This window comes from Polyodon spathula, chromosome 2 (assembly GCF_017654505.1).
Source record: "Polyodon spathula isolate WHYD16114869_AA chromosome 2, ASM1765450v1, whole genome shotgun sequence".
Classification (NCBI taxonomy): domain Eukaryota; kingdom Metazoa; phylum Chordata; class Actinopteri; order Acipenseriformes; family Polyodontidae; genus Polyodon; species Polyodon spathula.
The window spans coordinates 80,601,603-80,614,880 of record NC_054535.1 but is presented as its reverse complement, the minus strand read 5'-3'; the positions used below and the strand labels follow the sequence as shown (position 1 = coordinate 80,614,880).

At 36.8% G+C, this 13,278-nt stretch overlaps 1 protein-coding gene across 1 annotated transcript in view; it reads right to left on the bottom strand.

Moving 5' to 3' along the window:
- The window catches only part of LOC121301879 (calcium/calmodulin-dependent protein kinase type IV-like), a 94,371-nt gene that overhangs the window by 39,419 nt on the left and 41,674 nt on the right, over positions 1 to 13,278 (bottom strand). The window contains exon 2 of the mRNA XM_041231570.1: positions 10,400 to 10,478. Coding sequence (XP_041087504.1) covers positions 10,400 to 10,478 — 79 coding nt within the window. The remainder of the gene's footprint in view (positions 1 to 10,399; positions 10,479 to 13,278) is intronic.

Sequence of the window (13,278 nt, the reverse complement as noted above, 5' to 3'; positions counted from 1 at the left end):
CCAACAACACATATAACGTATACCACATTATACTCACATATTCTATGATCATATATGGTACAAGGAGATCTGATTCCATGCTTAAAATTGCAATACAGGCAGTCCGCACACTTACGACGCAATTGCTTCCTGAAAGTCGCGTTATAAGTCGAAGCACATTTTCCCATAGGAACAATGTTATAAATTGAGGCTACGTTCCTGACTCTTCAGCCAGATAATATAGTTTTACAAAAAATGGCCCGTTGTATTGTACTCATGCAAATATTTATTTAACTCTTTATACTCAGCCCGGTGGTTAGGCGCTCATTACTCAGACACCTGCCTGGTTTGTTTAAAAGTAGACTCGGGGCTTTTCAATGACGTATTCAATGTGTATGCGGTACTCCTAGCAGGAAATACGATCGCCTGAAGTTAAGCCCTTCATCATGTGACAGAGTTCACAGACTAGGTTTCATTTTGAGTCAATTGCTCTTATCAGTCATTGTTAACGGCACGGCATATATATATATATATATATATATATATATATATATATATATATATATATATATATATATATATATATTTTTTTTTTTTTTTTTTTTTAAACGTTACATGCATAAAAACAAAAACGGTCGACTATGTCAGGGCAACCACAGCAGGTACTGCAATTCGGATACCGAGCATGCGCACATGACGCATGGCTCGGGTCTCACCTTGTTGTAAATGCGGTATCGATGTCCAAGCAGGGTAGTAAAGCAAGAGTCGTAAGTCGAGGATCGCCAGTACTTTAAAATGCGATACATCCTGACTCATTTTATGTCTTAAGTGTATATACATTGATAATTTATATAGACATTTCAATGGCCGTTGCTGTTTTGTAATTCGTTGCTATCCCCCCCGAAAATATCTACACTAAAAACGAGCACACAAATTGATAATTGTTACCTTTGCTCAAATCCTTACACCAAAAAAAAAAAAAAAAAACCGAGCAAGCTATGTATGACAAGGTTCAAATAGCAGCTCCTTGCGTTATTAAACGACTAGGAGAGATGACATAATAGTGAACCAAACACGATATAGAGAAGTGCATCGATTTCTGTTTTCATTTATTTTTGTGTAATACATTGTCGCTATCTTACGTACTTCTGCTTTTCAACTAGTAATCCGTGTGCTTTCACGAAAGGGGTTAGAATGTGTATGCTTTAAAACAGCATGCCTTTATTTCCTGAATCAGGTGTCCAGCTGTTCATCATTGTGATGTAGAGCACTCTCCATTGAATGACGAATTTCTATATCCTGTTGTGTTTTTTTTATTATTTTTATTTTTATTTTCAAAGCCACGTTATTTGTACAGCTGTTAGCAAACTACAGTTGTGCAGACACACTGCAGACCGAACAACTCATTTACCACTATCGTTATTACACACCAGCCATGGGTAAATCTTCAGCCAGTTTGCCTGAAAATCTTTACCTTTCCCTTCACTAACATCTCTTATTTTTGCTGTTGTATCACTAAGGCTGTATTTCTTCATGGTGTGCATGGATTTCATGATTTCCATGGATTAGAACCAGTGCCGTCTAATAATAATATCCAATTCTCAGTAAAAAAATCTTAATTTCTGAAAGAATGCTATTTTTAACATGTAAAAATGCACCAATTAAACATTTCCTTCACTAGCGGACAACTTGTTATAGAAATCCAGTTGAACTTGCTTACCCTAAATTATGAAACACATAAAGCTTTAATTACAGGACACAGACAAGCACTATTTAACTTGTCAACAGGGTGACAGACTTTATTAAAAAATACCATGAATATATTTTTTTTTTTTGCCAAATTACCCTTTGCATTTTTTCATTATGAAAGTTTGTTTTTAAATTGGATATTTTTATACTCTTTTATTTGTACAATGGAAAAGTGACCTATATTTTATTTTTGTAAAAATTGTGTGAATCACTCAGAAAACATTAATTTTTGTTTGTTTGACTTAACATTTCATCAACATAATAGGCTCTAGGTATTTATTTTGTTGCTGTTTTATGAATGCGTATGGACTGGATTGGATTTATATTTGGTCTTTCTGCCCCCTGGAACTTTCATGCCCAAGAAAGGCAACATTGCTTTCATCTTCATGACCTTAATTTCATGCCCTGCAAAGGGAAGCAGCATTTAAATCTGTCACAGTTTAAATCAATAACATTGCCCCAAACTGTCTAGATCCTGTCTAAAAAGTGCTAAATCAATATTTGTTGAAACAGCGGATTCAGGGCAATATTTCAGGCAGTGCAGATCAACCATACACTGCTCATACGCTAGCAGGAGAACAGTTGCGAGTTCGGCGTCACCGACAGCACTCCCACTTCCCGTATCCTTAGAAACCAAAATAAATACGTGAAATAAGTATGTGAAATTTACCTGCCCACTACCAATGGAGTTGATGAGATTCTGAAATCTAACAGATTTCTGTATATGATCATGCACTACATTGGTAAATATTGAGTCGCCTTTTTTTTTTTTAGCAATCAGCATTTATTTCTATATTCAGGGACAGAACAGACCTAAATGTTTATTGTTAAACGAATGTATATTTAAATGATTAGTAAGGAAACATGTTTTGACATGAAAGCTGAAAATTAATATCAGAAAGAACAACTAAGTTACACGTTTTAATAAAAAACAACTTTTTCATTATACTAAAATCAGGCTTATGTGATTTTGAAATACCACTACTGATTAATTTAAGTTAAATAATAAAATATTTTGGTGGGAATTGAATTGGCCCCACAGCAACATTAACCTATTTTTAAATTCTAAAACATAACATTATTTATTTTGTAATAACAGTCTAATACTCTCTCTTCCTTACCTTTTTTCTTTTAATAATGGTCTTATACTCTCTCTCTTCAAACACAGCAAGGTATAATACATATATAATGAATGAAATAAAATGGAGGGGCAAAATTATATATAGTTTGACCCCCCCCCCCCCCCCCCCCCCCCCCCCCCCCCCGCCATATTTCAAAGTGTGTGTTTGGGGGGGGGGGGGGGGGGGGGGGCATGTGCCCATTTTCTTGCTCCATGGGTTAGGCGCCTATGTGTGTGTATATAAATGTCACACTCTGCATATTATCACATTTAAATTTTATGGCCAGAATATAATGAGTTAATGAAAACAAGTTTTCTATACTGTATGCTACATGCTCACCTTTTTTTGACATGAAGCAACAGTTGACTTGCAGTGTCTGTTTGAGCTGCAGTGTTTAGTTTTGTAAGCAGTTATGATTCTGCATGTTCAAAGCCAAACAAAGGCAGATTGAAAGAAATATGTGAACAACTCAAAACATAGAACGACCAAACCCTAAGCACCCACAATGATTGCCAACATCACAAATTAGTAAGGACAATTTTAAAAACTATTTAAATCAAATCAAAATGTGAAGCTACAGAACTTGCACTTCTTGAACTTTGTATTCCTGACAAATTGATGCAGCCCAGTTTATAACTGTAGCTCATCTGTTCCTCACTCAGACATTCCTTTTTTCCTGCCTCCAGGCAGACTGAACAGGCTCTGAGACGCCATTTGAATGAACTGCTGAAAGAACCGTGTATAATTTAGAAGACTATGTTAACAAATCCATCTACACCCATGAAAGATGCTGATGTGCACAATATTTTGGTGATTAAAATACAATTTACAGCAGATGATAAGGTTGTAATTCAACACAAGTATAAAACAGCTGTCAATTAAGGGAAATAAAAGGACAATGAATTTAATTTGGATGAAATTAATACATGGTTAATGCAATCTGCTGGACTCAGCTCATGGTTTCTCATGGCAGGGTCAGAGAGGCATGGAAAGGGAACTGTATGAATTAGCAAAAGGTGGCAACTCACCAGTAAGGAAAATCAGGAATATGCCATATGAAAAGTTTCCATATAAACACCAAATTGATCACCAGCATGCTGAAACACTGTGGAAAATTCTGCTTTTATTCTCCACCATAACTGTTTCATACTTCAGTTTTTCACAGGGCACCTCACTCCGGAAATTGAGTCAAGGGTTAAGACACTGCAGCCTTTGTCAACAAAAATGCTGGTTTTCTAAGCATCTCTCTAACAAGGAAAAAAATATTCAAATTAGGTTCTTCATATATTCTGTTGGCAGTAATTTAATAATGTCTTGTCCTTCCTACAATCAGTTTTGATTGTTTCAAAGTGTAAATAAAAGTTTTTTTGGGAGGGAAACAAAAAAGTGTAAATAAATATAAAAAAATTAAAAAAAAGACTGCATTTAACAAACATAGTAAGTAACCAGCATGTCTGTTTTTGTAATTGACATAAAAACATGATTATTATGTCTTTGAAATCCTGCTGCTTTTGTTGTGACTAATGATTTTAAACCAGAACTAATGACAGTACGCAGTGAAAATGAACATTTTCCTAAGCAATTTAAAAGGACCCCATCCCAGTTTTGCACTGAAGCTCACGTTTGCTGCTATCAGTGAATGAACTGGATTCTTTCAGCTGCCTGGAATTACTTTTGAATGGCATGCTCTCCGAGTTATGCTACATTTGAAGAGCACAGCACATTAAAACCTAAAGTGCACTGCAAATAAGCAGGAAGTGTGCAAAGTGCATTCATGTGCATTCAGCCTTAATGCATTGACCTTTTACCTTTTCCACCCACAGAAAACTACATTTAGGTGCTGTGCGAGCATTTGCATTCAAGTCAAGTGTAGCTGGAACACCTTTTGTTTCGTTTTCAGATATACAGTGGGAGGTTATGACTTTTGCAAAGTTTAGAGGGTGGCTGGCAAGATTTTTCGGTTTCAAAAAGATGCACTTGATTTCATGCTGTACCTTAAGGACTAGACTTATAATTAGGGCTACTGATTTTCAGTTTTAACTGATAAAACCTGATAAAACACCCACGATACAAAAAAAATGAAACCGGTGGATAGCCAATAAACAACCAGAAAAACTGTGGAAATGGTTAATCGATTCACATTGATTTTTCCATTTTCCCATTAAAAAATAAAACCTACTACAAAAATAATAACAAATACATTCCCCAGTGCTGCTGGGCAATGTCCCGCCTTCCTGACTTGTATCTATCATTGATTAGTTCTGAATACTTTAAACCTGCCCCAACTAATGAGTGACAGCCCATTTTTACATTTCTACTGGAGACTCCACTTGTGGGATTTAAAGAGAGATTACAATCAAGATGGAGGCTTGTTAGCAGGATTTAAAGCTGTATTACAGTTAAGTTACGGAGGATTTAAAACAGAATTGTATCTGAATTGTATTGTAAATGTAAAAAATGTCTACACACAAAAACCCCAGAAGAATGTGCCCGTGACCACAGGGATTTCATTGTAACAGTACAGGAAATAAGGTACAACTTAAGTGTGCAAGTAATGTCGAGTTACTGCTATACATATTTTGACAGGAAAAAAAAATGCTCAAGCATTTTGGAAAGTAACCGAAAACATTAATGTCATAATGAAAGAAAAATACAATTAATAAAAACCGAATAACAGAAGCCCTACTTATAATATATGATAAAAACAACACAATGGGATGTAGATTGAGAATACCAGCACACTACTCCCCATAGAGTAGTTAGTTGTAGCTCTAGCAGTAGGAACCGTGAGGCCTAAATAAATACAATAAACCCTCATTAAAAATCTGTTTAAGAATTCATATACTGCACAGGTCTGACGCATGGCACACAACCATATACAACACACTAAATCAGTTGACATGTACCACAGTATAGCAACTAATAAACAGTCATAAAATATAAGACACTACTCTAAAAGGTGTTATATCTACTGCAAAAAGTGCAAAAGGAATCATGGAACCAGTTGGGGCTACACCTGTCTAACATGCTACTATGTGTGTTCTGTGTGATTCTTGATTCGTATTTCTGAAGGGGGAAGCATATCAATGTTGCACCTCAGTTCCAAATGCTAAATTTATGGGATTCAATACTAAGGATCATGATCTAAGCAGAAACAACAATACACAACACATATAATACTATTAAGCATGTAATAAATTATGTATTACAAAAACAATGATATTGTGTATTTGTTTAATAACACCGTGTAACAAATGTTTTTTTTTTTTTTTTTGTTCCTGGGTAGTAAGTGTTATTTCCTAATTGCTTATGCCTCAAAAGTATAGAAAATGGCTATTATTCACCACAAACTTTGCTTTTGTGACCAGGACAGTGATATTTTGAAATTTACCTATTTTCCAGAGCATTCCAGATAGATTCAGTGCTGAGTAAACTTGCAGTAACTTCTAGAACTTTCCAGTAATATAAATAGTAGTATAAATACAGGGGCCTTAAGCCCACCAGTTCAGTTTAGTTCCAGCTGCCTAAGTGGATACATATCTGCATTTTTCTGAGATGGCATCAAGAGGCTGCAATGGTGGCATTCCTGATGGGTCCCCAAGGCGGTTTTACCAAGTCTCCCTGCTATCTTTGCCTTTGGGACAGCAGGGACACCAAGGCGCATTACCACAGGCAGGACTGGCCACAGTGGACCGAGTTCTCTGTGGGGAGGAACAACGTCAAGTGGGAGCCACTGGTGGACCCCCGGAAGGTGCTGATGCCACCACTGCACATCAAATTGGGCCTTATGAAACAATTTGTCAGAGCTCTAGATAAGGAGTCGGCAGCCTTCAAATACCTTCAAGACTTCTTCCCTAAGCTGTCTGAGGCAAAGGTCAAAGCCGGTGTCTTCATCGGACCACAGATAAAGAAGATCCTGGAGTGCAATGAATTCCCCAAGAAGCTCACTAGTAAGGAGAAAGCAGCTTGGAACAGCTTTGTCGCAGTGGTTCGGGGCTTCCTGGGCAATCACAAGGCTGAAAACTATGTGGAGCTGGTTGAGACTCTGGTGAAGAACTACAGCACAATGGGCTGTAGGATGTCCCTCAAAGTCCATATCCTTGATGCTCATCTTGATAAATTCAAGGAGAACATGGGAGCGTACTCGGAGGAGCAAGGCGAGCGCTTCCACCAGGATATATTGGATTTTGAACGCCGCTACCAAGGACAGTATAACGAGAATATGATGGGAGACTACATTTGGGGGCTGATTCGTGAAAGTGATTTACAGTATAATCGTAAATCTCGAAAAACTACTCACTTGTAAATCTTTTGTAGTCATTTTTGTATTACTTTAGTATAAATACATGTTAATTTGGATTCATATGTTGTTTTTTCTGACTTTCTGTGAACGAAAAGACACAAATTCGCCCGTTTTCTCATTGGAAATTGGTAAATTTCAAAATGTCACTGTCCTGGTCACAAAAACAAAGTTTGTGGGGAATAATAGCCATTTTCTATACTTTTGAGGCATAAGCAATTAGGAAATAACACTTACTACCCAGGAACAAAAATTGTGTTACATAGTGTAATATACAGAACTGACCTCTAGGTCACATGGCAATTAAAATTGGAGTAAATTTGATATTCTTTACTCAAAGATTCAATTCATACAAAGGTCCATGATGGGAAAACTAAAGTTCACTGAAAGACATCATTAAAGAAAATAATGTCAGGGACATACTGCTAACACAAACATGGCTGCCATCATTACAAACCAGCACACTGCTGGACCTTAACAATTTTATCTACACAATTCAATGTTTCATATAGAAATAAATAAGGGGCACCGTTTTTTTACGGTAGGTTAAGGATTAGTTCAAAACGACAGTACTTTGTGACATAAATTCCCCACCAAAGCTGCAAATACAAAATTAGAGCTATCAGTTTAATCAAAAAGTAAACTGCTGTGACTTACATTCATGGTTTGCACATGTAAATGTGACATATGGAATTACTGAACCTCTCTAACACTCTCCCTTACTTCTAAATTATACCTATACTGTATAGTAATGCACGTGAAATAAATCTGCCAATCAGACTAAAAAGATGAAGTTTATCAGTGTGTCAGGGAATACAGTTGTATTATCCAAGATGCATGGTATGGTATTGTATGCTGCTTTACTAGCCCTGCTACAAGACATATTACATTAAAAAGACAGAAACCAAATAACATGCTACATAACCACACTGCTGCTGACAAGCAAAGGAGAACAGAGTATAGTTTAAAAAATGGTCATCCAGTCCTGACAGAAAATGTTAGCAATCCAGAGCTTGAAGTGTGCCAGCTCTCTACAACATATCCTCCACAAGCAATGATTACAACGACCAGTGCTGACAATCTGGAACACTGTCAAACCCTGCAACCCTTCAGCTGCATTGTGTATGTTAAAGGTGCTTTGCAACTACAGCAGAGAAGAATGATCCAAACTTGAGCATGCAAAGTTTTTAAAAAGTGTGTGTCGTTGTTTTTCTACATTGTAGATATGAACAGTGGTCACCTGGACTTCTTAACTTCCAGTTTTCCCCTTTATCAGGAATTGTTAGTTTCTTCTATTACTGCACTGATCCCATCAAAACCATTGTAACTACTGCCAAACATGTACTGTAAAAATGACTCTGTTTTGTACTTTAACTATAAGGATGTTCAAATGGTCTGGGACTCAGTAAAGGAATTAAGAACTTGATAGGGGACTACGATGGTCAAATGTTCTAGTGTGGCTAGAAAAATGTTACTGAGATAGAACCTACAATGCTTTCTTACATTGAAAATTATAACAAGGCTTTTGGAGGTTTTGAATGGATAAAGCTATGCTTGTGCAAAGGCCTAAATAAAAACTAATGTTAAAAAACATTAAAAGGATCAGTTTGAAACTTGACACGTTTAACAGTAAATCAAAAAAAAAAAAGAAGAAGAAAAGAACAGATTATGTTTTATCTGCACAGCTAATCGTTTAATAGATTATTTTATATAGTATTATATATACCGCATCACTTCAATTTGACGACGCAGCATTTCTTTCAAATTGATCAAAATGACTGTGATGCTTAAAAGAGGGCGGCCGTTACATGAGGGTGCCCTAAATTAATAATACTACGATTTTCAAAGACTGCATTATTTTATTACATGATTTATGACATTTCAGAAGTATCGCAGTTGCTTATTTTCTGTAATATGGTTGCCTACTTGTATGTAGCAGCACGTGTGGCTAACCTACTTTGACTACAGTACATTTATCAGTGACAGTTACCGAGAGCCTATTAGGTGGGAGTTGGAAGGTCAGGGGAGTACTGTATCAGCGAATCAGTAACGTGTATTGCTTGTTAAGGGGCGGGACAATGCTGGTGTGGCAGTTCAGTCCAACAGTGTGACGTAATGTTTTTTTTTTAAACAAAAATTACCTCAGACTATTAGCTTGATTTCTGTAAAAACTACAATATATCCTACTCGGTTATTTTTTTTTTCTCAACTGAAACCGAAACTAAATCTTCTCACAGATAGTAAGCACATTGTTTTTATTTGTACTGGATTGAGTACGGGAATTACAATTGAACTAAAAACAAAACAACAAAACCACCTATAAGAACTTCAAAAGGACTGCTGTTCTGTAGTAGATTATCTTGAATTTTCTTTCAGAACTGTACTACCATAAAATAAAATGTGCTTACCTTGTGTGTGTACAATAGTTTGTAATTTACGTGCTAGATTGAGGCTCCCATCTCTTTGGAGGCGTTACATGTACAGTACATAGTGTTGCACGTTTATTTGTTTAGTGTGTGTGTGTGTGTGTATTTTAGTAGGGGGAGAAAAAGCTACCTTAATGTTTCTTTATTGATAGCGGCGTTTATTCGAGGGCGGCCTCTATTCTAAAACTGATCTATGACTGCACCATCAATACGAGGGCGTCTTTAATTCAAGGGCAGAGCCAAATTGAAGTAATACTGTATATTATTACACAGCATTTGCTGTCCTGGTAAAAATGAATTGGAAGAAAAAATAATAAAACACCAGTGCGACTTGCTATACCTGGGGTTGTGTACAGTGATACACGAATGATCACTATAGCTGAGATGAGGTGATACTGTATTAATGTAATAAGCTTTCCAACTGCTCCACTACAGAACCTGGCTCTTTTAGGCAGTGTTTAAAGCACAAGAGTAGGACCACCAATTCACACTTACACTAGCGATTGCTAGATTATGTAAAGAGACAATAATCTTTATGAAAGCAAAAGCAGGAGGCATTGTAAATTGATCACACGTTGTACTGGTCATTTTCTTTAACCCCCAGACTAGTGGAGTGGGTACAGTACTGTTGGTTTAGTTTATGTACTGAAAATTGTACTGGGAGAAACTGCTTGAATATTACTGTAAAATTGCAAATACATTAAAACTACTATTAGGGCCAGTTACAGCAAGCCACCCAATTTCTTTAATGAGATTATAGAGTTAAGTATCATAGGAAGAATGTAAAACTAGTAGGAAAACAACATTGTGCCCTATTCACTTACAGTCTTCTTCAGCATTTTCACAGCATATGGCCTTTGTGTTCCTTTCTGCCGGCACCGAAACACAACTGAAGTAGCCCCCCTGTGTGAAGAAAATAAAGCAGAGGGTCAGCACACCGGTCTATGATACAACACCCTCTACTGAAAAACAATGCACGGTTTTAATACCATTGGGTATACATGGTTCATAACAAATCAGCAGTGAAACAGGTGATAATGTGACATCTGTTGGTCCATAACCAACTAGATCAGTAAGCAATTTGTTTTTAATCCATTGAATGAACCAATGAACACTTCTCACATGAACAAACATTTTTATAGTGGTCTGGCAGGGTTGAAGCCTGAGCCTGTAAAATATAGTATTGTTTAATTATAAATATGGTTTGGTGGGATTTGCTTTTGTTTGTAACAATGAGTTTAATTAGTTTTATTTTGGATATGGCAGGGTTGGGAGGTTACATTTCCCTTCCTGCCTAATTGAAAAGAATGCGCAGCAGGTGGTCAGGTGCCAATTGAAGAACTGACAATCAATTAACCCTGGTCACATGCCTTTAAAAAGGGGCTGGAAAGGCAGTCATTTGTTATGTGCTGTTCCATGCTATGTGTTGTTTTGTTACCAGATGAAAAAGACTCACGACTGCGTGTTTAACCAGGGTGACGGAACCAAACCCGAAGACGTCTGTGTGTTTAACCAGGACTCTTTGTAAAGGAATTATGACTGTGCGTTTAACTGGGATAATTGCCACTTTAGGTTAAGGGATTAATGTAGAGGATTTTAATCCCACACCAGTGTTTATTTAATTTGTGGCAGTGTAGCATTCAAAATTTTATATGTGTGTGTGTATATATATGTATGTATGTGTATATGTGTGTGTGTATATGTATATATATATATATATATATATATATATATATATATAATATATGTGTGTGTGTGTGTATTCATTTTACATTATGTATGATGAATTTTTTTAAATCAGATTTATTATCTAATTTTGGAAATGTGTTTTCTCTGTTCCACAGGTATTATGTGTCTGGGGTAAATTACATATTAATTTCTGAGGCCTCAAGAATAATTCCATTGCACTGGATAAGCATATGACAGCCCAATATGAGAAGTCTTTGTAAATTTGAATAGCATTTTTCCAATACTTTAAAAAAACAGTACCCTTTTACAGTAATATTTTACTTCTCTTATGTACTGCGGACAATCGGTGTAAAGGGTGCCAAGGACATCCTTAATCCCTTTCTGGCAACCCCTAATCTTTTGTGTGCAGTTTCAGAACACAATAGACTTTCTCATATCTTCAAACTTGATCATTTCATAGTGTGTGGAGTGGTACACATAATGTTACAATGTGGTTGTAAAATATGTCAGAGGGTTGAGCCAACACAAAATGTACAAATTTGTGAGGTACCTACATCAGTCACTTAACAGCCCCGTATCTGCTTGCATGCAACAGCTTCCACACAAAGGTACAGAGGTGTTCAACAGTCATAGCTGTATGCTGCACATGTCTTGCAGTTTGTGAAATGTGCTCCAGAAAATCTCCTTAGTATTACATGTGGGAGGCACCATGTCATGACTCTTCTTAGTTCTATCTCAGCACTTGAATTCAAGTAATATGTCATCCATGATGGACTGTATGGAGTTGTATTTCACAGTGACAACAGAAGCTCCAATAAACTTGCTTTCACTGTTCTATCCACAACAACTTAATGGACAATATTCAGCAATCTCATTTGGGTTAAAACTGAGCCCCAGTCACCTCACTTTTACTGACCATGCCTCATAGCTGTAATCTTCAGCTCTTTAAATACAATGTGCAACCCCAACCCAGTAAAAGGTCCAGTCTACTTGGGGAACATTGGCTTAAGTCTTCTTATCAGAGATAACTGTGGAGAAATAAGAACAACAAAAGTGACGGGCTGATACAAGACATCCCAACACCAAGTGATATCTGTCTCATCTCCTTTTCTGCTTGCATGCTGATGTATTCCACTTTCTCGTCTCCTCACATTACTGTCACTGTAATGTCGCAACATGACAATCCTGCGTCTTTGTAATGAAACACAATCTGACAAGTTAATCAGGTTCATACTGCTCCAGGATATTCTCACGTGCATCACCCACTTTGTGTAACAATCCTCCAGTCACACGCTATTACTGGCAAATCCTTCTTAGGTATGCCCAGATCCCCTTCGGTCACGTTTTTTATTTATTTATTTATTTTATTTTGTTGAATTATTTGGAAATTTGAAAACAGCTTGTGGGAACTCTATGGAGTTCGAGAAGACGCTTGGCAAAACTTATAATAAAATTAAATAAATGCGTGGATAGGAAACTTAACACGGTACAGTTATGACTGAAGTGAATATATACAGTAACAATGTGATTACCTTTTCTGTTTAGAATAGACTGAATTCATATTCTAGCAACGCCTCCCATAGCTGTTGTACTCATACTTGACCGCTGATTAGCATTTATAACATGATATGGCAGTGTAAAAGGGTGTGAGAAAAAAAACAAAAAAAACAGTGCAGGTGCAATACCATGCACCACCACCGAGCTACTGTACCAGCCCAGGTCAGTGACTTACACAAACAGCAATTACAGAAATGTGAACAAAAATGACAAACAAAACAGTATAAAAACACAAAATGCAACATGCAGTAGTTTGACTGTGCACTGCTCCCCATAAAAGTGAGGTCCCGCACCAAGAACGCTACTAAACAAAACAAACTAAATCTATAATCTTAATGTTTCACCCTGCTTGATGAAGGGCTGTGCAGCTTCTCAGTTTAACAAAACCTACAAGTCCTACTGCAGCTGGAGAACAAAAGAGCTGGCTCTCAGCTGCTCCTTAATACATGTGCCAAGA